Source organism: Micromys minutus (assembly GCF_963924665.1).
Source record: "Micromys minutus genome assembly, chromosome: 8".
NCBI lineage: Eukaryota > Metazoa > Chordata > Mammalia > Rodentia > Muridae > Micromys > Micromys minutus.
This window is the reverse complement of record NC_137977.1, coordinates 19,672,751-19,697,725: the sequence shown is the minus strand read 5'-3', so window position 1 is coordinate 19,697,725 and position 24,975 is coordinate 19,672,751. Positions and strand designations below refer to the sequence as shown.

Here is a 24,975-nt window from a genome sequence, read left to right as displayed (position 1 = left end):
TATCTGTAATTGTAATGATCAAGGTTTAAAATGTCACTGATGTTGGGAATCTGCCTTCAATATTTACTAAAGCTGAGATTATACAATCTGGAAAAACCCAGGCATATATGTATCTATAAGAAGGCTGGTGAAATTCAGAGTATGTTACTTCTCTAAACTTGAAATATGTTAGTGTTCATTTATAAACATTTTATATGCTATATAAAAAAAGAAAGTGATGTCTAGGTGGCAAAGTGACAAATCAGAGAAAGATTGCCCAACTCTCTCGAGAAGAGGAAAGATAAGCTATTTACGAGAACAGTGCAGAGAGAAAAGGAGAGTAGGCAATTTTATTGGGAGTTTTACAGAGACAGACTGAAAGAGAACAAGGTGGACACAGAGAATGAGAGGGAGCCAGAAGATGAGGACATGTTTGAGGACAGGCTGGGCAATTCAGGAGAGGCTCAGAGAAGCCAGACTGAGTCAACTGTCAGCTTGGAGAGGAGTTTAAATCAGCCAGCCAGAAATCAAAGGGAACCATGTGAAAACATTCTTGGCCTAGGTCAGATTGGACAGAGGCTAGAAGCTTCCAGGACTAGGCCTAGGTTAGTAGATAAAGGTGGTAAGCATTGGAGACAATTCTATCAGGTGAATAAAAGCAACTTTTACACATCTTAGTTACCTGTAGCTCAAGGTTTTTAGTGGAGCAGCAAGATGGCTCAGAGGGTAAAGGTGCTTCTTACCAAGTCTAAAGACTGACTGCAATAGCCAGAAACCCACATGGTGCAAGATTAACTCCTGCACGATGCTCTATGGCTCCCCCTGCATGCCTCCCACAGCCAAAATAATCTGCACAAGGAACCACAGACAGCTAAGGGATGCCGAGTGGGACAAAAAGTCGTCCCCAGGGGAAAGCACACCAATCTTGGCCTACTCTGAAAACACACAAGTGACATTATACAGTCTGAGCAGGTCATACCTGTATGTGTATACATATATGCATGTAACAAGTAATAAAAAAGAGCTTTTGAATTTGAAAGAGATCAAAGACTGATATGAGTGTTTGGTGGGAGGAAAAATGAGGGAGAAGTGTAATTTTAATATCCAAACACAAAAGTAGTAAAAAAAAAAAAAAAAAAAAAAAGGAAACCAGAAGAATTGGTTGGGAATGGGAGTTAGCCCTTTATCAGCTTCACTTTCAGAGGAGGCTAAACTCTGTAGGCGTGAGTTTTTAGATTATCTTTATTTTTTATGTATATGGGTGACCTGCCTGCATGCTGTACATGTGCCATACGCGAGGGCGTCCGATTTCCTGAAACCGCAGTTGCAGGTTGTTAGCTGCCGTCTGAATGCTGGGATCCAAACCTGGATTCTCTGCAAGATCAACAAGTGCTCCTATCTACCGAGCCAACTCTCCAGCTTCTTCATTAGAATTTTGAGGTAACAGTAGACATGTAGACACTTGAAAGAAGGAGGAAGAGAAAAAAAGGAAACAGAGAAAAGAAAAAAAAAGTTCACCCTTTTCCCAGAGTCCTTCGTTTAGCAGTTTTAGCAATGTTAGACACCTGACAGTCAATATTCGTATGTCAGTAGATGTCAGTAGATCCTTTTGTTATAGCCACTCTCGTGTCTTACAACGTCGACAGGATTTACTCGGTGACTAAACCCACAAAGATCAGGATCCACAACACAGCTGTACTGCCTACTCCAGGACTTCCGCCAAGCCTTGCACACCATCCTTCCGCCGAGGCTGACCAACCGAACCATAGGATCGAGCTACTTCCGGTGGCGGGTGCCAAACCCCGGAAGTGTCCGCCCCGTTTCTAACGCCACTCCGTCCGAGATGGCGGATCTCCACCGCCAGTTGCAGGACTACCTGACACAGGGTAAAGCGAGCAGGCCGGCAGACTCAGAGCCGCTGCTGGGCTCGAGGACAGCAGAGGAGCCTGCGGCCGGGGACAAGGCTGCCGGGGCATGGCTAGGCAGCACGGCCTTGCGATGGCCGTGGCCACGGAGTCCTGCCGAGCCGCCGCCCGCTGGGTCTCGGTGCATCCCAAGCGTGACGCGCGGGCAGCGCCTGGCGGCGGGCGGCCTGTGTCTGCTGCTGGCCGTGCTGTGTTTCGGCCTGGCGGCGCTCTACGCCCCGGTGCTGCTGCTGCGCGCGCGCAAGTTCGCGCTCCTCTGGTCGCTGGGCTCCGTGCTGGCGCTGACGAGCGCGGCACTGCTGCGGGGCGGCCCGGCCTGTGGTCGCCTGTTGCGCGGCGAGGAGACGCCTTCGCGGAGCGCGCTGTGCTACGCAGCCGCCTTGGGCGCCACGCTCTACGCCGCGCTGGTCCTGCGCAGTACGGTGCTGACAGCGCTCGGCGCTTGCGCACAGGTAGCCGCGCTATTCTATGCACTGATAGGGCTCCTGCCCTGGGGCGGCTTGACGGCGCTCCGCCTGGCGCTCGGTCGCCTAAAACGTGGGACCGGCCTAGCCAACGCGCTCCCGGTGTGACAGTCCCAGTCTCGAGGAAGAGGAACCAGCCAGGCTAGGGACCCTCCACGGTACCCTAGGATACAAAGGACAAGGCACCAACTGAACTGTGCGGCGGAGTCTGCGCGAAGCAGCGTCAAGAACTGATGCGCAGGCTGTTTAAAACCCTTTGGCTTCACCGTTCTGCGGTTCTGGGACCGGCACTGGCCACGATAAGACGTGATTTAAGTGTTCTGGAGACCACTATCATGAACTGCTTTCGCACTAAAGTAGCTTTATACGGACGTCAGTTTTAGCGAGGAACAAAAAGAAACGAATAGCTTTCTGACGTAGCTGCTTTTTGAAGAACTACATTCTACCTTTTGTCATGTAAAGAAATGCAGGGGTATGTTTGGTAGAGCAGGTTTCGGTTCTGCTGCAGCTCTTATTCCTATTCACTGTAAAGCCATCCAGATTATCAGATTAAACTCTAAATGTAACCTCTGGATTTAAAATAGTGATTAGTTAATACATTCTACCTCAGGTTTTTTCTTCAGTAAAGAAGTAAATATGGTGCTTTATAATATTTAAGTGTAAATATTTACTTGGGAGAGCAATATTCTGGATCAAAAAGCCAAATATCTAGTATGACTGGCAAAATTTGCAAAGGTTTCTGCAAAACTAGGCTAAGGAATCCTGAGATATAGGAAATTTACATCTGCAGTTTCCATAGTTATAAACTAAATTTTGCCGAGTTCTCATGATTCCTAACATTGCTGCTTGTTAAAAGTCCTACAGTTTGATACTAATGTTGTGTAAAATGCTTTTCATGCATAATTGCTGTATTTCCTTCTAGGTTCGCAGGTAGTTTTGTTTTTTGTGGTGCTGGTGCGAATCAGCGTTTAAGTCTATTGTAATTTTATTGTCAAAAACTCGTTTTGTAAATTATTGCCAAGCTCAGTAATGAGTCTTGGTGCACTAAAGTAAAGGGTATTCAGCTTAAAATGTCACCACAGTGGTTCTCACACTAGACTGGCACATCCAAAGTACCCTAGAAGCTCGCTTGTAATCTGACCTGGTGGACAGGTCAGCTGAGGTTGAGACCCACATCTGTGCACTGGCTTGTACAGTGTGAAAGTTAACTGTTCCAGGCTGCTCCAGTGTTGCCTTAACAGGTTAGGTCATGCATCCCCCATGATGTGGTCCTATATTGGCCAGCATCCTGACTTCACAGGTTTCCATGACAACTAGTCATCCTTGCACCATATTCTCCAGGCAGTAAATGGAGTTACCCCTCCCTTCAAGAAAGGAAATGCTATTTTGTAGTGATGTGCACTTGTTATGCCTCTATGTTCAAGATATTAAAATTCTATTTCTAACATTGTCAAGAATCCATTACTTTAAAATAATTTTTATGAAATTCTAAGCACAATATTTTGACAGTAGTGCTAAAAATGCTGTATGTAGATATTTAATGTATTTATTTATAAATGAACTAATTCTCAACATGACCTGGATGGTCTCTGGATTCCTGAATAGTTTCATGGGCTCAGATTTTTAAGGTGTTTCTATGTTATACCAAGGGAGTTCAAGTAAGGAGGAATAGAGCATCTAATGGTGTGAGTGCCGACACTTTCATTCTTAAAATCCACTGAAATCTTCAGGTTCTAGCATCCAGATAATCCTCATTTCTTCACTCCATACATACAGAGCTAGGGAAGCTTTCTGTGTGTGCACTGTCCAAATGTGTCAGCATCTTCTTTAAGCCACCAGCAATGTCCAGCACCAACACAGCTCAGCCAAGTAAACCTGTCTTCATGTGCCAAAAAGCTGCTAATGCAGTGAGAAGGTAGCTCTAGGAGTGAGATTATAAAGGCTTTCTAAGAAAGACCAGTGGCCAGGAATCAAGAAGCAGCTCAGCGGTTAGAAGTATTGGCGGCTCTTCCAGGAGACATGGATTTGACTCCTAGCACCTGCCTATTACTCCGGCTCCAGGGAAACTGATTCCCTCTGCTGGCCTCCAAAGATACCAGGCACAGAACAGACATAAACTCGAGCAAAACACCCATAAGAAAAACCTGACTTTCAACCTGAGCTTTGTGGTGGGAGGTTGGGGAAGGGGAAAATGGAAGCCCAGGCTGCCCTGAAACTTGCTATGCAGTCAAGGATGGCACTGGACATCTGGTCCTCCAAGCTCCACCTCCCAAATGCTACGTTATACAAGTATGCCAGCATACCCAGATATACGTGGGTATTTTTTTTTAAGAGACGATCTCTCTTTATATATGTATATGTGAGCTGCCTGATCATCGGTGCTGGAGCTGAGTTCCAGTCCCTGTATGTGCTCATAACTGCTGAGCCATCTCTCCAAGTCCTACGTATATGTGTGTCTTCTTGAGTGTGGTGGTGGTTTTGAAACAGGATTTCTCTGTGTAGCCCAGGCTGTTTTAGAACTCAATTTGTAGACTAGACTGGCCTTGAACTTAGAGAACTGCCTTCTGCCTTTGCCTCCCAAACCAGCCTTTTAATTTTTTTTTTTTTTTTAAAAGCAAGAAATTTGTCACAGCAGAGAACTTTGTGGTACCTTCCATCTTGTACCCAGAACCCTTCAGAGTGCATGTGGAAAGATATTGTTTTCCACAGTGTAGATACTGTGTTTCACTTCCTTTGAACTGTGTGATAAGATGCACCATGTTATGTTGTCTACACCAGATCTCTCAGTGACCATTGGATGGAGATGCATCAAGGGAGAACCTCTAGTTGAAGACCCAGGAGATTCAAGTTTTTCTTCAGTGTAATTTTCTACCCCATAGAGCATGTCTGAGGTTTTGCGCCTTCTTGAACTATGTCAGAGCAATTTTAAAGTATCCTTATTGCATGACAAGAACAGTGTGACAACAGAAACATAAAAATTATGTGAAAAGCAGAGTTGACAAATGACCATCTGTCGGAAGTGCGCCCTCACCAGGTCAGATGCGCTGAAACCATGAGCTCTTAAGGTGAGCACTGCATAACCGGTGCCTCTGTTAACTCGAGTAAATCACATTCTGTATTCATACAAAACAAGGTTTTTTTCTCTGACAAACTGTACATATAGAAATAAATTTCCAATTGGACATGAACTTAACTTCGTGGAGGTGCTCCATTTCTCATGACACTTTAAAAAAAAAGGATTCCAGCTTTTATCTTCACAACCATGAGAGTTAGAGCAATGAGGAGACACAAGACAAAATGGCGCCAACTACCCTGGGGAGTCAGTCGGCATCAGTCTTTTCGTCCCGAGCACCTCACTGGGCTCCTAGAACTCAGCTGCCCCAGAAGAAGCATTCAGGGCTACAGTGGTAAAGGCTTGTTTTTGCTTCACGTGGTAAGTCCACAAGAACTTCTTAAATAGTATCCAGAGAGGCTTAGGGCTATTCGGCTCTCCTACCGACCCCTCCCACTACCTCTTGAAGTGCCTCGCCTTGGAGGGCCAGAGTTCATGTTACTCCCTCTACCCCAGTTACTTCCACTCCGGCCCCCTCGAGAAGATGAGCTGCTGCCTGGAGGGCCGCCAAAAGGTTCATCTCTGTGGTATCCATCATGATGGTCTCCGTCCAAAGAGCTGGAACGCCCAGATTTTGGCACTCTCTGGGAAGGTCCTGGGCCCCCTCGGCCTGAAACAAAACATGATTCAAGAAATGGCTTTCTGTATCATAGTGCCTGCTCCCCAGTAATTCCTGGCACAGCGTTCTCTCCCTGATGACAGTGGACTACCAGGAGGTCCTAAGGAGATACGCAATGGCTTTTAGAGCTGATGGGGCTCTATCAGGCCCAAACATGGCACACATGGCTCTAGCAGGCCTTGCCCTTCTCCCATTCTCCCCGCCTTGCTAAAAACCATTAGGTCACATTGCTAAAGCTGGTCGACAAGGTCCATTCTCTTGTCTGGCCATTTCATCTGAAGCTGACCACCAAGGTGACTAAAAGCCTCCTTTGGTTCACCTAATTAACATGCCCAAACCACCACACCATAGACTATTCTAACACAGACCTCCCCTTTTGCCTCTCAAAAATTACACCTGCAAATCAGACGGTTTACTTTTCTTCCCCAATTAATAAAGGAGCTCTGAAAACAAGTGTTTGTGTGTGGTTTGTGCCTAATCTAGAGTCTGGGAGGGAGCGCCTCAGTGTGTGGATTCCTCTGTCTCTTCCTGACCTCATCCCTAGCTCATGGTGTCTCCGGGGGCCATACACACCCCAGGGCTGTTTTGCCAGAGGACCAGAAGCCAGCCAATAGTAGGATTCTCCAGGAAACCTGCAGCACACTGGACATGTTTTTGTTCTGTGCTACCAAAGAATTTTATGGGAAGATTTCAAAAGCACCTGCTAACTTTAGAAGCAACGAAGGCTGCTGCAGACATTAGCAACAAAGGCTCCAATTAAGTTCTGTTTATGGTCCACTGTGGCACTTCAGCCTCTTTTCATCTTTAGTGTTGTGAAATATTCTCAAAGAACAAAAATACACTGGCTTTCAGAGATCTACTATAACTTGCTTCACACATAAGATAGCAAACATTTAGCTATAAGTAAAACTCTTAAGACCTTTCTTAGGTCAGTAAGGTGGTTCAGCAGGCACTGGCCACCAAACTTAACACATGTTCCATGCCCAGGGCAGGACAGGAGAGAACCAGCTCTGGCAAGCTGTCCTCTAACCCACATGACATCCACATCCAAACATTCCAAGTAGATACAATTGGGAAAAAAATGTAAAAGGAGCTCTTTGGGGAGAGAGTTGGCTTGTCAGTGGTATGCCCTGCTCATGTTCCTCGGGATGGCACCCTACACCGTGCACATTTGGATAGTTCGAACTGAACTCACTGTGTTATACAAACAACCAGAAGATACATTAAGTTGGGAGAGGGCCCTGGGGAGCGGGAGGGATTGATTTAGGAATGAAATGACCTTAAATATATTGTATTTAAACTGTATTACCAAAGAATAATTTTTTTCTTGAGCTCAGTGGTACAGTGCTTTGCCTACTGTGTAGCAAGATCCTGGGTTTGACTTCCAGCACTGCAAATAAATGAATAGACAACTTTTTCTCGTGAAATTATGTGATTGGCTCATCCCCTAGAGTATGTTCTTTCAACACTACTATGTTTGAATGGAAGTTGAACCTAATGGAAATAAAGATGTGAGGGGAACTTGCCAAGCAGTAAACTTGGCTTAACGTCAATGAATCACATGTCCTTGGCCAGAGCATCCTGACTGTCCATCCATCAGTTCCTCTCAGACCACAGCATACTAAGCAGTGATGCATTTAGCTAGAGGGGGAGACCATATACACACGTCATTTCTGGAAAAAAATATATAAAAAGCAAATGAACAAGATGGGGCATCCACAGCATAACACACAGGCCCAGTCCAACCTGAAGCCAGACTTGTAGTCAGCAGTTACTGGCTGCTACTCCTGGGCCTTGGCCAAAAAGTGCAATACAGAAGGTGGGAAGAAGCAATGCTCTTTCCTGAGATGATGCCATGAAGGCTCCAAAGAGCCACTGCTGGACGCTACACTGCCAGTGGGACCAGCTGCGCACAGAGGCAGAGAGGGCAGAGCAGAAACCCTGAACGAGGAACTCCTGGAAGGAGCTGGAACTCCTACTGAGTCAAGTCTGCAGCTCCATCCAGCTGTCCTAAGGTCAGACAAACTACACTCCTACTACGTTTAGAGTGTAGTGACTCTGCCCGACTAAGCTCAGAGACAGAGTGAACAGCTGTGGGGACTCAGGGCATATGTGGCTTAGTCAGCAGCTCTGAAACTATGATTGATGTCTCCTTACCTTTGCTTCCTCGGTCCTCTGAAGGGCCTCCTTGGGTCTCCATCTCTCTGTGTTCAGAAGTGCCAGACCCATCATGCCAAGGGCGCTTTCGGGGTGGTAGGGAGGCCATGTCCATGCCTTGGAGAGAGGAGGAGCGCTCTCTGCTAGCTGGAGAATGGCCATCGTGAGGGGGATGATCAGGACGAGGAGCATCACGGAAGTGTTCATGACCTGGTCCTGAAATGAGAACCGAAGGTTCCATGCTTTTAAGGATCTAAGTATCACCTCAGTGAAACAGTGTAGCCCCAAAGCAGCTGGAGACACTGCTCAAAGCAAACCTGAGAACTGAAAGCAGGAACCTTGACTTAACAGGTGAGGTGTGAGTCATACCACAGATGTGAGAGAAAGAAACTCCCCCCTGAATAAGAGGAGGCAGGTGCACGCAGGTGTTCTCGGTTGTAGACTTGGGTTATCCTCACAGTCTTTAAAAGTATTGAGCAAAGGGGTAGAGGGTTGATTCAATGGGTTAAGTGCTTGCTGTGCAAATATGAGAACAGAGTTCAGATACCCAGTACCACATAAAACCTAGATGTGCATAAGATCTCAGGGACAAGCTGGCTAGTTAGACTTCTGACTCAAATGAGGAACCCTAACTCAAAATATAAGGGGACAGCCACCAAAGAAAGTCAGTTTCAGGTTTTTATACCCATGCATACCTACCTACCTGCACACATGTATACCCACAAACGAACATACATACATACATGCATACATACATCTAATAATGTTTATGGTGTCATCAATTAAGATGAAGAAAATTTTAATTCTTTTATCATTATTTTCCAAAGAGATGACAAAAAAATTTACTGACAAGAGTGGCATTATTTGTATATATGATGGAATGTCTGGAAGCACGAGGTCAATCTAAAGTGTCTTCCTCAGCTTTCTATATTTTTAATTCTCCCCCACTCCCCAAGCCAAGATTCACTATGTAGCCCTAACAGGGATTTGCTTGCCTCTGCCTCCCAAGTGCTAGGTTGAAGGTGTGTGCCACCACATCTGGCTTCACATCTTTAACAAGACAGGGCCTCATGCTGAACTAAAAGCATACATTTGACTCAACGAACTGGTGAGCTCTAGGAATTCTCCTCTCTCCCTTTTCAGTGTTGAATTACAGGTGCCAGTACCACGAATGGCTGAGGTTTCAACTTTAGTCTTCACATGTACGTGGCAAGTGTATTATTGAGATGTCTCCTTATTCCAAGAATGGTACTGTTTTATACTTAACATAAATACCTTTACTCTCCTACTTTAAAACCAAACCAAACAAACAAACAAAAAAATCAGAAGTGGTGGTGCATGCTTTTAATCCCAGCACTCAGGAGGCAGAGGCAGACAGATCTCTGAGTTCAAGGACAGCCTGAAACCCACTAAAAGCCAGACCTGGATTCTCCTACCTATTTCTCCACTCAATCTATAGAGATAAAACAATGAATTAGACAGGAAGCCAACCAGCCTCCATGGAGTCAAACTAGAAAACAGAACCTGGAGATGGGCCCGTACTCTGTCAACTAGCAAATCATAAGCATGTCTCCTTCCTTACCGGGCTCTCGGTTTCCATCCCAGGAGTCTGGCTTCCGTCCTCCTTCAAAGCGAGGAAACTCATCAGGAGTGGGGAGTAAGCACTTCCTGGATCCCCCTATACAGAGGAGCAAACAAACTGTGCTCACAGGCCGCCCAGCCGTGCTTGAGGCTGCTTGCCTCTTAAACCAGCTGTTCTCAGTACTGCTCACCTCGAGGGGTGCCACGGCCTCGACCTCTGAGATCTCGTCCTCGGGCTGCTTCATCAGAAGCATCAAAAACCTCTTCTGGACCAAAGTCATCAGGACCAGGAAAGTTGTCCCTTCCTCTTGGAGGAGCACGGCCTTCGTGTCTTGGGGGAGCACCTCTTCTAAAGCTGAAAACAAAAAACAGAATGTCCACCTTCTTGAAAACATTACCCTTAAGTATGGAGAGAACTTGACAGGAAATTTGAATGTACAATGTACGTGGGGAGAAAACCGACATGATATATATATATATATCTGGTTTTGTCTATATAGCCCTGGCTGTCCGGGAACTCAGAGATCCTTCTGCAAGAATCCACTTTACAATGCCAAAACATACAAGAAGGTAACAATATGGCAGACTTAGGTACTTGGGCTTACAGGAATAGCTTTCTATGTGTCACTTTGTTCCTTTCTTCCTCACTAATTATTATACTAGAACAGGTATTCTTGTCACTACACCTGACTCAACTATATTTTTGATGACTAGCTTTTTTTTTTTACATACATACTTGGAAAAGGGGTACTAACTGTGGTAGTTTGAATAGCTATGGCCTCAAAAAGCTCATATGTTTGAATGCCCAAAGGAAGCAGTGCTATTAGGAGGTGTGGCCTTGTTGGAGGAAGTGTCTCACTGTGGAAGCAAGCTTTGAGGTCTTATATATTTCCAAGCCATGCTTAATAGGACAGTCTCCTTGCTGCCTGTGGGTCAAGATGTAGAACTCTCAGTTCCTCCAGCACCGGGCTGCCCTGCTTCCTGCCATGATGACAGTGGACTAAAACTCTAAGCCAGCCCCAATTAAATGTTTCCCTTTGTTAGAGCTGCATGCCCATGGCATCTCTTCACAGCAATAAAACCCTAATAGGACATTGGTCCTCACTTTTGGGGACATGTACTCTATATTTACTCCAGTCTATCCTCTACGATATGGGCAGCTCAAGCAGCCATATGCTACTCCATTGGTTTTTTCCCCTATGGTTAACAGGAATGCTGGCCCAGCTGGCTTACAGGCCCACCCTCAAGATTTGACCAAAGAACAATTTTCATTCCCTTACATATTTGAAACTCAGATTAAATTGCTTGAAACTATGGCTAAGGCAGAGTTTACAAGGAAGCATGCAGAGAGCTGAGCTATTAGTAAATGCCTGAAAGCACCTCCACTGGCCATGAGTGTTACGGAAAGCAGGCAATGGGACTGTGTGTTTGTCTGACTCAGAATGGGCCCCGCAGGTTCACATTGGAATGCTTGGTGTCCAGTAGTGGAGCTGTATGGGAAAGATAAGGAGGTGTGTCACTGGGCATGGGCTTTTGGGTTTCAAGTGTCCTTACCAGACCCAGCCTCAGTTTCTGTCCCTTTTTCCTCCAGGCCTCCCAGTATGGTGTCAAGCCTGTTTCCCTCCATGATGATCAGGGACTAACCCTCTAAAATTTCAAACAAGTCCCCAATTAAATGTTCTATTTTATAAGAATTGCTTTGGTCACGGTGTCTTCAGAGCAATACAACACTAAGATGCCAAGCATGGGCAAGTCTGCATGGTTTTCCTTCTAGCTCACTTTTAATTACTTTCTTTGTCTCCACTGACACGACTAAAGCATTTTACTCTGAGCACAGCAAACCTGGGCCAGAGCAGAACGGCATAAGAGGCATAAGTGGGCCAGGACAGCCTCCGCAAAACACTAGCCCACTAATGCCCTATGTACAAACAGAGAATCTTATTTGCCTTTACTGGTATGGAATGACTGTGTCCCCCCCTAAATTCCTGGTTGAAGTTCTAATACCTATGTGGTATGGTATATAAGGTATATAAGGTATATGCCACGTATAGTACAGCCAGGTATGCCATACTCTTGGAGGACATGGAGATGGAGCCAGGAGAATGAGATTAGGAAGGAGAAACTGAGCAAAGCGCCAGCACTTACCCCACTCATACCCACACAGACATACATGACCCCACGTGAGGAAACATACAGTAACCTGCAATCTGAGAAATGGGCCTCACCATCAACCAACCCCAACAGACTCTGCAGCTGTAGAAAATAAATGCCTGTTTCCGAGCTGCCCAGTGTTTGTTGTGAGAGCCTGAGCAGGGTAAGGTATCTTTTAATGAACTGATTCCTCCCAAATCCCTCCCCAGTCTAACAGCAACCACTCTAGATCCTAAGGAAAGAATAAGATAGCGATGTGTGTGCAAGTGATATAAGCCATAAATAAGAATAGCCAAACATGATGGCACGCATCAGTGATTTCTGAAGTTGGGAGGTGGAGGAAAGGGTGTATACAGGCATATGAATGCCAGCCACAGTGTGTATGTGGAGTTGAAGGAGTAACTTTCCCTCTTGTTTAGACAGGGTCTTTCTTGTTATTTCTGCCCCCCCCCCCCACATATTTCAGGAGATCCCCCTGTCTCTGTCTCTAGTCTTGCCAAAGGAGTACTGGTATTACAGATACGCACATACCACATCTGGGTTGTTTCCTTACATGAATTCCAGGGCTCCAACTCAGGTTGTAAAGTTTACCTACTGAGCCATCTCTCCAACCTTGTACTGAACACCTTATACAGACTTGGCTCATTGCCGTCATTACTTCCTGAATAGGCATGGTGGCATGCACTTTCAATCCCTGCACTTGTGAGGCAGAGGCTGGTAGATCTCTGTGAGTTCTAGGCCAGCCTGGGATACATGCTGACAGCCTGTCTCAAACACATGATACAATACAACATAAAACTTCCTGGAGCAGTTGGATGGCTCAATCAGTAAAGAGACTGACATACAAGCATAAAGATCTGAGTTCAGATCCCCAACACACATGTGAACATCAGGGCACAACACTATGTGTCTATAACCTCAGATCTGGAGACACAGACACAACAAGACTGCAGGATGTTGCTGGCCAGCCAGCCTAGCTAGACTGACGAGTGGTGGGTTCAGTAGGAGACTCTACCTCAAAAATACAGAGCTAAGCGATTGACAAAGATCTGACTTAACCCCTGACCTCCACATACTCGTGCACCCACACACAAATGTACATATACTACACATACACACAACACACATACAAATACAACACACAACAACTACTTACATAAATTTATATTGTATGAAGTACTGTAAGTACTATAGAGATGTTTCAAAAGCACATAGTAGGAAGTATGTATGTTATATGCAAATACTACGCCACTTTATACGAAGAACTATCTATCTGCAGAAGGACTTTTATGTCTAAGGGTCCTCTGAAATAAGTTCCCTCATATACCAGGGATGACTATATAACTCATAGTCAAGACTGTCCTAAAAGTATAGTAAAATGTACAAAGCTGCCAGGCACACCTTTAATCCCTGCACTCGTGAGGCAGAGGCAGAGGCAGAGGCAGAGGCAGAGGCAGAGGCAGAGGCAGAGGCAGAGGCAGAGGCAGAGGCAGAGGCAGGCAGATCTCTGAGTTTGAGGTCAGCCTGGTCTACAGAATGAGTTTCAGGACAGTCAGGGCTACACGGAGAAACCCTGTCTCAAACAAACAACCAAAAACCCAGCACCCAAACCACAAACAAGAAGCACTAAGCTCTCAGAGTGAGTGACAGCTGTCTGCAGTGCTGTTCCAAGTGGAGAGAAGGCAAGCTCAGAGAGCAGCACAAACGTGTGCCTGCACAAAGGTGTAGGCTGAAATCTATCATGGGTAGACAAAAATAAAAACGAGGACCACAAAATGTGAGGTCTGCATAACTGCAGTGATCAAGAAATCAACAAACACTGCAGAAGCCAATTCTTACACACTCGGCCACAGCTTCCCTGCTTATGCTCAATATTTAAATCACAACAGCTTTTGCTCCTCTCCCTCACGCTGCTTCTGCTCTTCCTGTATCCATTCACAGGACTGGGAATTCAAGCCTGACCTAAGTTTAAAAGGAAGATGATGCTTATTTTGATCTGACTTTGTTAAGACCTTTAGGCAACTACATGATATCTGAGCCTATTTTATAGGCCTTTATTTACCATTATAGTATCTGGTTCAGATATTATCAGCTAAATAAAGTGAGCCTGGATACTATAATGAGATCCAAGACATGTGCACACTCCACACACAGGAGGCAGAGACAAGGACGGGGAATTCGAGGATAGGCTGGACAACAGCATGAGAGTATAGCAAAACTACTTGAAGTTTTCAAAAGAGGCCTCAAATGCAAAAGAAAAACGACATAACTTTCCAGTCTAAGCTAACCACAGAAGGTAGCGCTCAATCAATATAGTACTTTCCCCTGCAGAAGGGAAAAGATCTCTGTAGTGAGGACAGGGAAAATGCAGAGAACCCAGCAATAAATACACTTTCCTACCTTTCTTCCCTGCGCCCTCGAAACCGTGGGTCATCAGGATCCCGGGGGAACCGTTCATCTCCAGGTCTGCGGCCTTCCCATGCCCCTGGAGGGCCTCGGGCTGCGCCCCGGCCATCCCCCTCATTGAATTCCCTGTGATCAGGTGGAAAGGGAGGCCCAGGGCCCCCTCGCCTCCACTTCTCTTCTTGTGCTAAGGGTCCTCCTCGTCCTTCAAATTCCCGTAACCGGTGGCCAAAGCGCTTGTCGGGATGGAAGTCATCTGGTCTGCTGAAGTCGTCAGGGAAATCAGGGTGAGAGCCACGCCTGTCAGGAGGACCTCTGCAGTCCTGGCCACCCCGGAAAGGTCCCCTGTCAGGACCATGCTCAGGGCCACCGCTCTGTTCATGCCGCCTCTCTGACATGGGGCCCAGGTGATGGTTGGGAGGGCCTCGAGAGTCACCTACAAGAAACAAACCGGCTGTTAGTCCAGCTTCCACGACGCCTGCTGTACGGGCCTGCTCTACTACATCTGTCAATTTCAGGGTGGGCTTTGGTCTATAATGCTTCCCTTCTGGGTTCTCAGCACACTTAGAAGATAAACATCCCAAAGCATCATCATCATATAATGGGGAAACCACGGGTCTTGGGGTGTAACTTTTAGCTTTGTAACTTTACCTAAAGATAATCACTAATCTCTAAGGAGTGTCCACTTCTTAGACACATGTTGAAAACATAATCAAAACACATGAATGACAATGGTCTTTCCTGCTGTGACTTCATGAGGGCCTCTGGTTTGATACCCAAGAGACACACCTGAGAAGTCAGGCTACAGGCTGCAAAGTTGTAAATTGTGAGGCTGTGTTATCAAGAGCTCACCACAGCCACATGTAGTGACACATGCCTTTGATCCTAGAGTTAAGAGTTTGAGACCAGCCTACAGAGTAAGTTTCAGGGAGCCCGGGGTATAGTGAGATTCTGTGTCAAAATAAAAATAGATCTCTGTCTCTGTCTCTCTCTCTCTCTCTCTCTCTCTCTCTCTCTCTCTCTCTCACACACACACACACACACACACACACACACTCCGCTCCTATAAGGGCCACAAAGTCACCGTAGACACCAGGTCTACACTGCTACCACCCCACTATCTACTCTGTTAGCACCTGGCCTGTTAAGCTTTATGCCACACCACACTTTAGGAATCTTCTTAGCAGATTCTTCCATAAGGTTCATAGAACCAAGGGTCCCTTTAACAAACTGCTAGGAGACAGAGTCCTGCTGGCCTTCAACCTTGGGGTTTTTTGCTCTTTCTAGAAACGAAATGCCTCAGATATGCTATTATTAGCAACTTTTATGCAGACAAGAATTTCAAGACTTTTAAAAAGTATCTGTGTGTGTGTGTGTGTGTGTGTGTGTATTTCACCCCCACCCAATGGACTGTTTTGGCAGCTACTGGCCAAACTACTACAGCCACTGCAAACACAGAACTAATCTGTGTCAACACTTAAACCAACTTTTAAGGGAGGCAAAAGCAAGGTGTGGTTGTGGTGGTGCCTGTGATCTCAGCATTCGGGATACCAGGCCAGAAATTACCAAGAGTTCAAGGCTGCCAGCCATTGCTTTACAGCAAGGCCTTGTCTCCAAACAACCCCTAGCCTGTACATAAATAATGACTAAAAATGAAATTAAATACAAAAGGACACTCTTGCTTTTAAAACTACATTTGAAAATTAAACCCATCCCTCCGCTCAGCCAGCTCATGCCTTTTGCTGCTGATTCCGCCCCCGACTTCCACCCTTTTCATCTCCCCAGCCACTTCAACTCCTCTTCTCCTCTCCGCATGGGTTGAATCTCAACATAAAACTGTGATGTCAGAAAGCCTCTCTGCACTTGAATTTATCTGTTTTCTTCAGGCAGGTTGCAAATATTGTGGATCTGCTTCCCTAGTAGGCAAGCCCCTCAACAACACTCGGTGTTCTTACAGCTGTCTGTGTCAACTCGACACAAGCTACAGTCATTTTGAAAAAAGAAATCTCAACTGAGAAAATGTTCCCACTATAGAGTGGCCTGAGGGGTCAGCCTGTGGTGCTTGACTGATGGCTGATACAGGAGGACACAGTTCACTGTAGGTGGTGTGGTCCTTAGGCTGTGTGCGAAAGCAGGCTGAGCAAGTAATGGAAAGCAGACCAGTAGGCAGCACTGCACTCCTTCATGGCCTCTGCATCAAATTCTGCCTCTACGTTCCTGCCCTGACTTCCCTGGAAGATGGGTTTATAAGCTGGAATCTAAAAGAAACCCTTTCCTCCCAGGCTGCTTTTTGTCATGATGTTTTATCACAGCACTAGAAACCCTACCTAAGACAGCTGCGTCTCCAACTGTAGGCGCCTGAACTTAGTGTAACTCCTGGTGACAACTAACTGGAGGAACCCACACATGTTCCACTTGGCCTGAGTTAGCCTACGGATACTCATCTCACCATCTCGGTTTAAAAGTAGCCTGTCAACTTTCTTCCAAGGAAAGAAACCTACCACTACAAACGGTGATGTGGTGGTGGTGGCAACTAATCCAGGAGGGGATGGTAGGCCACTTGCATGTCTCTCCCTTCTCCCTTTGGTCCCTAGGAGAAAGAGGGGAGGAAAGGAAGCCGGACGGGTGGGCAGAAGGAAGGATAAAGGGAGAGGGGGAGAGAGCAAGACGAGCAGGAACAAGTGGAGATACACGCAATGTGGCAGAGGAGAGGCCACGTCATTCAGTAATGGAAGGACCTAGTGAATAACATAGCCCCTCCCCAAGGGTAAACCCCAGGCCTCCAAGAAAACTCTCTTTCTTTTGCACATCCTTCTGTGCATCTAACACTACGACTTCTATGCAACAGGGCTGGAGATAAAAACTGAATCCTTGCCCTTTCCTGCCTCTAATATCTCACGAAAGTTCAAAGCTGAGCTTTAAATGTCTAAACTCCAAGTGCTGGTTGACTTCTCTTAATCCAATAGGATGGGACAAATAAACCCAACATGCACATGGTGCTATGGGCTTTGCCAGTTAGGAATAAAGGTATTCAGCACTGTGAGATACAGTGCACACAATGCCCGGTGTGCTTGTGTATTGTCTTTCCTTGGGGTGCCGAACAGGACCCATCCGCTCCTACCTCCCTGCTCACAGGCCCTCTACTTCTTCCAGGCTAACTCTCCGGCCAGCCTTTGCCTTTAGCCGACTGCGTCCACCTGGGAGCAAGGGCTCACTGCCAGCTCAACCACAGCCTCTCCCTAAATGCTGACAGTCCTCATCAATGCTTCTCATAATATAGTACATCGCATTTTTTCTATTCAAATGATGCCTAACAATGTATACAGATAAAGAGACCGATACGGTACTAATTGGTATGATAATTACAGTAATACCGATAATTATAAGATCCTGTATCCTCTACCCTATCAAGGAGCTTAAAGCAGAGGCAATTCTGCTCTTCGGAAGGCCAGAAGCATGGACCTGCATCCCACAGGCACAGGATCATTTCCCATTCCAGTGTGGGCTGTGCTGCCCTGAGGCAGACACAAATGCCAGGGTTTCTCAGTGGTTTCACTACCAGTCTCTGGTGGTGTGGAACTCATTTTCTCTGGCCAGCATCACTGCCTAAGGAAACATTACCTATGACAACAAAAGACAAAGCCATTTTCCCAGCAGTTCCAGCACTACTGTATCAATTACCAACAAAACCATTCACTGTAAAATGCACATGACAGTGGTAGAATACAAACCCTTCCTCATATTTACCTTTGTTAGGGCCAGGTCCTTGTCCAGGGTTCAGAGGAGGGATGCGGCCTTGTGCTCCCTGTTGCCCTAGGCCTGGTATCAAGGGTGGGGGACCTGTACTCTGTCCTTCCTGAGAAGATACATGTAAAGACTGGTGTGAGACATAAACAGATGCTACAGGCAACTGTAACACAAGAAAGGCTGCCCTAAAGCTGCTAGGATTAACTATATCGATAGTGACATTAAAACAAAACCCCCTTAAGTGGACTGGGACGACAGCTTCATAGATAGTGCCCTGCTAGCATGAAAACCAGATGGAGTTTCAATTTCCCAGTACCCAAGCAACATCAGATGAAACGAGTCTGCAATCCCAGTGTACGTATGCTGAGATGCAAGGTGGACACAGGAGACTCCCTAGAAGCTCAAAGGCCAGCTTGTTTGTCATTTGACCCCAACAAGGTGTAAGACAAGGATCACCACCCAAAGTTCCCCCCTACTGTCACACATACACTGTGGCATGCACACAGCGGTACCCACACAAAACACACATGATTCTAAACTGGAGGGAAAGAGCTACTTCTCTGCCATAACCAAAGGAAGAAACATTTGCATGTTAAACGTTCAGGTTAAAGCCAGACCTGTTCTTGTAATGTCAAGTGAGAGCGTCAGAGAAAGCCAAGGATCACAGTGTTATACCATAGCTCTTGCAGAGATCGAGCTCCTAACAACAGGAAAGGTCTAGCCTCTAACAGGTAGGTAGCTTTTTCTGTGATGTGGTGACACTGTAACCAACCCTCTCAAAGCTACATCTGAATGGAGCTATCTATTACTACTTATTTATTTATTTTGTGGAAGAGGCGCCCACATATATAGAGGTAAGAGGACAACTTTCAGAAGTTGTTTCTCCTTTTTTCATCTTCTTGAGGCAACATCTCTTTCATCATATTACTTCACTGTAACATGAACTGTTGGCTGTGAGCTTTAGTCAATTCTTGTCTCCATCCCACATCTAGCAGTAGCAGTGTTGGGTTGGAATTACACACAGGTGCCATTAGATCTGGCTTTAAAAAATAAAAAATATTTACTTTTATGTGCACGGTTGTTTTCCCTGTATGTATGTATGCATATGTATTACATTCATACCCAGTACATAGAGTCAGAAGAGAGCATCAGATCCCTGAAACTGGAATTACATATGGCTGTGAGCTACCATGTTGTCACTAGGAATTGATCTCAGGACCTCTGGAAGAGTAGTCAGTGCTCTTAACTGACTACTTAACTGACAGTGCTCTTAACTGTCCAGCCCAGCCTTGGACAGTTCTTAACAATATGTTTCCTGCTGCTATTTTACACCCAGAATTCCACTGAAATAAACCAATGAAGACAACCGGCTAAATAAATAAATAAACAACTTGAACAAAGGGGAGAAAGTCCACTTTTTTTATATCTAAAAAGAATAGAAGCAAATTCTCTATCAAGAAAATTCTGGGATACAATAGCAAATCTTCTAGACTCATTTTACTAATTCAAGTCAACTAGAAATTTTGGAACCATGATGCTTTTCGTGCATAAAACATTTTCATTCTATGGTACAATAAAAACTTATTGAATTTCCTCAGACACCAAGGCCTGTCCCCTTCTCTAAAATGTCTAGAGTTTCATTTGTCATAATAGTAAAAGCTTATTTTTCATAATCCTCCAAGACAAAAACTATTATTTTATAAAACCAAAAATTGTTAATAACTGAAGTAATTAGTACACATATACAAGTATGCGCTGAATTAATATGGTATATAATATAAGACATTTTAGGGAAATTTAGATGATAGCTCTAAATTTTATCCAACTCATTCTAAATTCCATAAAGTAGAAACTCAAAAGTCACATAATTCTTCACGACAATTTCAAGTTCTGGAAAATACACAAAACACTACATATCATATACTTATTTAGGCTTAGTAAATCCAGTGATCCCATTTCACACTGCATATGCATGGTGCATGCTAAGGCACACATGGAGGTCAGAGGTCAACTTGTGGATGCTGGCCCTCCTACCATGCATGTTCAGGGGACTCATTAAACATTGTCAAGTGTGCTTGGCAAGTGCCCTTACCTGATGAGCAATCACACTGGCCCAAATGGCCATCTTTTATTTAGATCATGGATTCTCAGAGGAATTTGGAAAGCAAAACAGAACTGGGGTGTATGTGCCTACCTACCAGGCACTATAATCCTGGGTTTCCTTAGCCTTCTTCTTCCCCAATAAAAGAAAAAGAAAAACATGAAGTTTTTGTTTGTTTGTTTGTTTTGTTATTGTTGGGTTGTTTGTTTGTTTTCAACATAGGGCTTCTCTGTGCGGCCCTGGGTGTCTTTGAACTCACTCTGTAGACCAGGCTACCCTCAAACTCAGAGATCCACCTGCCTTTGCCTGCTGGGATTAAAGGTGTGTACCACCATCCAGAAAAGAAAGACTTTATGCGTTCTTTTTCTCCCCCAGTGACTGTCCTTCAGTGAGGAGCTAAGGGCTGTCTGCTTACTCACTTCCCTGTGCACAAACTCAGAGCTCAGAGCCACCACCTCACAATCAGATGCTATTCAACCCACTCCTGCACCAGCTCTGTAATTTACGCCCAAAGACTATAAACTCTCCTTGGACAGTCTCTCAAGTTTCAAGTCAGTCAAAAAGTAGCAGGACTTCTTGAAGTTGTTGGAAAGGAGCAGAGAAATACCCAGCAAATACTCCTTCCTACAAATACTACTTTTAACTTTAAACTGTGGGGACCAAGTATGGTTGTGCACACCTGTCATCCAGCATTTGGAAGGCAGAGGCAGGGGGATCTCTCCAAGTTTGAAGCCAGCCTGGGATACAAAGTGAGCTCCAGATCAACTAGAGCTACACAATAGGATCCTGTCTCACAACATACATACATACATACATACATACATACATACATACATACATACATACATACATACATGGGGTATGGTTTTGTGACAGACAGGTGGTCAAAGATGACCTTGAACTCTAGATCCTTCAGTCTCAAGCCAACATGTACCACCATATCTAGTTTTATGCAGTACCAGAGACTGAACTCAAGATGCCACACATGCTAGCAAAGCATTTTGTCAAATGCACTATATCTTCCTGCTCCTACACATAATGATATGACAGGTGAGAACAGCTTGGGAAGAAGCTAAAGACACATGAAATTATCTTCACCAATGGTGTGATTAGCTCTCCATCTAGTCTCATCATTTTCTTTCAGCCAGGCCGCCCTGTTGTAAGCCATTACTGACACTTAAGAAGCAGTTAGACCCAGCTGTGTGGACTCCACAGAGTCCGTCCCCATATGCTAATATGTACAAACTAAAAAATGATACCTGATTGAAGGGGGCCCGGGGCCCATCACCTAGCAGAGGTGCTTTCTGCTGCTGGAATGGTATTGGCCCTTGAGACGGATGTGGCCCTCTTGCCGAGTTCTGCTGTCCCTGAGGTCCAGGGGGTCCTTGCATGCCACCCTGGGGTGGAGGTCCCAAAGAGCCTTGGGGTGGCCCCTGCTGCCCCTGTGAACCTGAGGGTCCTCGAAGTTCCTGGGGCGGGCCCAACATTGACCCCTGTGGTGGCGGCCCCTGCATGCCCCGCATCTCCTGAGGACCTCTCATTTCCTGAGGGCCATGTCCCAGCAGTCCACTTGGAGGATGTGGTCCCCTCATCTCTTGAGGTGGATGGCCAATCATTATCCCTTGAGGAGCAGGACCTTGATTTTCCCGAGGTCCTGGAGGTCCCTGCATTCCTCTTGGATTCAGTCCCATCAGAGGTCCCTGGATTCCTTGAGACGCTGGCCCACCCTGCATCCCGTGAGGATGAGGAGGTCCTTGCATTCCTCTGGGACCAGGTGGTCCCTGCATTCCTTGAGTACCAGGAGGACCCTGTGGGCCCATGTGGCCCTGAGGAGCAGGTGGGCCTTGGGGGCCAATGTGACCTTGAGGTCCTGGTGGACCCTGAGGACCCATATGACCTTGAGGACCAGAACTACCTTGAGGTCCAGGTGGCCCTTGAGGACCCAAAGGGCCATGAGGTCCAGGGTGCCTCTGCATTCCTTGTGGACCATGCATGTCCTGAGGCCGTGGCAGTCCCTGGGGAGGGCCCTGAGGTCCTTGTGGTCCCATGAATCCTTGTGGCCCCCCACCTCCTTGATGTAATGGAGGGCCTTGTGGTCCCATTTGTCCCTGGGGTCCAGGGGCTCTGAACTGGCCCTGTGGCCCTGGAGGCCCCATTTGAGCCACCAATGGCATCTGCTGAGATGGATGAGGTTGCTGAAAGCCTTGAGGAATCTGAGATATTGGACCTTGACCAGAAAAGGGCTGAGGTCCGAGGAGAGGAGTACCAGATGAGGGAGGAGGCTGGATCTGATCAGCCTGTTTCTGTGCAAGCCTTTCAATTTTAAGTTGCTGAAAAGGAGGGAAAAAAAATCAGTGTACAGTACTGAATAAAGAAAATAAACTAGAACCCTCAAATACTGTTGCATTACTTTTTGACATCAATACATGCACATGCACACAAACACACACACACACACACACACACACACACACACACACACACACACACACACACACACACGAGTTCTCCCTCCCCCCCCCTATCTTGGCTCACACACCTCTAAAAGCTGTGGATTGGTATATTGTAATGTGGCCATTTCTTGCTCAATTTCCGCCTGTGTTTTTTTCTTCTCTTCTAACTTAATATCCTCTTTCCTGTCATTCAGCACCTCATTTGGAGCAGGAATTGGAACTTTATTTTGCATCCAGGCCTTAGGAAAAAAAGAGAGAAAATTAAATTTTACAGAAACATAAAACCTGATGCACTGAAAACAGTGTTCTACTGTCATCAGTCCACATGGCCGAGCCGTCTTCACCTCTAAAGCCACTCTGTGATGTAAGAGTCGAGTGGCACAGGTGTATTAGTAACTAGAAATTACTATCTTAGGAAAGGTCATATGGTGAAGGCAGTCTGGTGTGACTCTGGGAGAAAGTTCCAGGAGAGGTGGGAAGAAGTGAGCCAGACCTTGGGGTTATGCCCTTGAGGGGTCCAGAGACCCACATGTTGTGTGCCATGACATTCTTTCATGCTACAGACCAAAGAGACAAAGCCAAGCACCCACTGACCTTCTAGGCCATGAGCCAAACAGACCTCCCCCCAGCTTCGCCTGTTAACTTGGCTGTGTGACAGCAAAGCTGACAGGAATGGTGCTGGACACTGCAGTTATAAAGCACTGGAACTGGCATTTGTGGTAGTGAAGCAGAAGGCAGACAGTACATGAGACAGCCAGCATACCCTGCCTGCTGCCTCGCCCCTTCCCTCTGACAACATAAGTGACTAAAACGAAGCGACAGCAGAAGACACAGGGAGAACTGATGCCCACTAGTATTTAACTTGACGGCAGCCAGTGGGAAGTATGCCTAAAAAGAATATGGGAGGAAGGCACAGAAAGGCCTGGATGAGACTATCCAAAGACAGCTGTTTCTCAGCATCAGTTAAAGGAGCCAAGCACAGTCTCCACGCAAGGACGAGGAGGTCACTGCTACTGACGGACCTGCTGGAACTGGGCAGGAATAGGCTTTGCATAAGGGACTTTCTTCTGAGGAACTTTCTTCTGATCCTTTTGCATTACTTCCTCCATTCCCCAATCCAAGCCTGGAATTGTCATTTCAATGTCATTTGATTCATCTTTCCCTGAAACCATAGAAAGAACTACTTAGTCCCTTAAACAGAAAAACATAGCCACCTAACAAATGAATCAATTGTTGGAAACATAATTTTTAAATAGTACATAGCTATCATCATTTTTATTCACAATTCTCAACATAAACCATGTGAGCATTTCAACACTAATTATTAACAAGTTAACTTACCATGACAATAAGACAGAGGTCTACAAAAACTTATAAATCTTAAATGCATAAGTGTAACTGCCCTTACCCATCTGTTCCTGCTCCATGGCTAATTTCAGTTGTTCGGGTATCCCCATGCCCGGGATCACCGCCAGACTATTAGGCTCCAGGTCATCTACAGAAAACACACCCATCATCAACAGAGAGTGAGTGTCACAGGGGTTCCCACAGAATGGTGCTTTATTAACATAAGTAATATCACTGCGTGCAGTCGCACATGCCTTTAATTACAGCATTCAGATGATACAGGTAGGAGGATCTCCATGAGTTCAAGGCTAGCATAAACTATATAGCAACAGCAAATTATATCAGCCAAGAACATACAGCGAGACCCTGTCCTCCAAAAAAAAAAAAAAAAAAAAAGTAAGTAAATAAACAAACAAATAGCCTCAACCAAGCCCAAACAAATGAAAGAAAAAGCAGCTGGGTGAGCTGTTAGAAATCTTTAATACCAGTACTTGGGAGGCAAAAGCAGACAGATCTCTGAGGCAAAAAGCCCTAAATGATTTGGTGTTAGTACTGAGAGGAGAGCAGCAAGCACGGCATGCTTGCTCAGTGCTGGGTCACTCAGTTACATCCCTTCTCCAAGTTAGTTTGTACAAGTCTCAATACTTGACGTTTAGAATGGAATCTCATGAGACTTCAGGGAGAACTCTGCAGCTCTTACCATACTCTACTCCGTCTTCCGACATGCCAGGCAAGAGGTTCAGATTATAGCGATCCCGCATTTTATCACCTGGCCGATTTCGAGTCCAGAATTTGCTGATGAAGGAGAAGTAAAGGGAGAAAGGGACTCAAGTTTTCAATGGGCACAACAGCTCAAATCAAGTTTTTATAGTATCATTCCTTTATTTCAATTGTGGAAAGAACATTTTAAATCAAAAGGTAAAACAAAACTTAAAC

General features: G+C 45.7%; 2 protein-coding genes across 5 annotated transcripts in view; one reads left to right on the top strand and one right to left on the bottom strand.

Annotated features, from left to right (window-relative positions):
- Positions 1-1,106: 1,106 nt before the first annotated feature.
- SFT2D3 (SFT2 domain containing 3) lies at positions 1,107-3,815 on the top strand. Its single transcript, XM_080919816.1, has one exon. It carries the CDS (start codon positions 1,823-1,825, stop codon positions 2,474-2,476), a length of 654 nt encoding a protein of 217 aa, XP_080775942.1. The 5' UTR covers positions 1,107-1,822; the 3' UTR covers positions 2,477-3,815.
- A 1,406-nt stretch (positions 3,816-5,221) lies between these two features.
- The window catches only part of WDR33 (WD repeat domain 33), a 94,643-nt gene continuing 74,889 nt past the window's right edge, over positions 5,222-24,975 (bottom strand). For 3 of the 4 annotated variants that reach the window (XM_080920020.1, XM_080920019.1, XM_080920022.1), the window contains 11 exons: positions 24,740-24,834; positions 24,101-24,187; positions 23,715-23,854; positions 22,779-22,931; positions 21,499-22,569; positions 18,139-18,247; positions 14,389-14,827; positions 10,029-10,192; positions 9,839-9,934; positions 8,257-8,472; positions 5,222-6,090 (listed from right to left, as the gene is read on the bottom strand). In XM_080920020.1, the coding sequence (XP_080776146.1) occupies positions 5,861-6,090; positions 8,257-8,472; positions 9,839-9,934; positions 10,029-10,192; positions 14,389-14,827; positions 18,139-18,247; positions 21,499-22,569; positions 22,779-22,931; positions 23,715-23,854; positions 24,101-24,187; positions 24,740-24,834 (2,800 nt within the window). In that variant the 3' untranslated portion in view covers positions 5,222-5,860. The remainder of the gene's footprint in view (positions 6,091-8,256; positions 8,473-9,838; positions 9,935-10,028; positions 10,193-14,388; positions 14,828-18,138; positions 18,248-21,498; positions 22,570-22,778; positions 22,932-23,714; positions 23,855-24,100; positions 24,188-24,739; positions 24,835-24,975) is intronic. The other variant, XM_080920021.1, reaches the window with a different exon arrangement.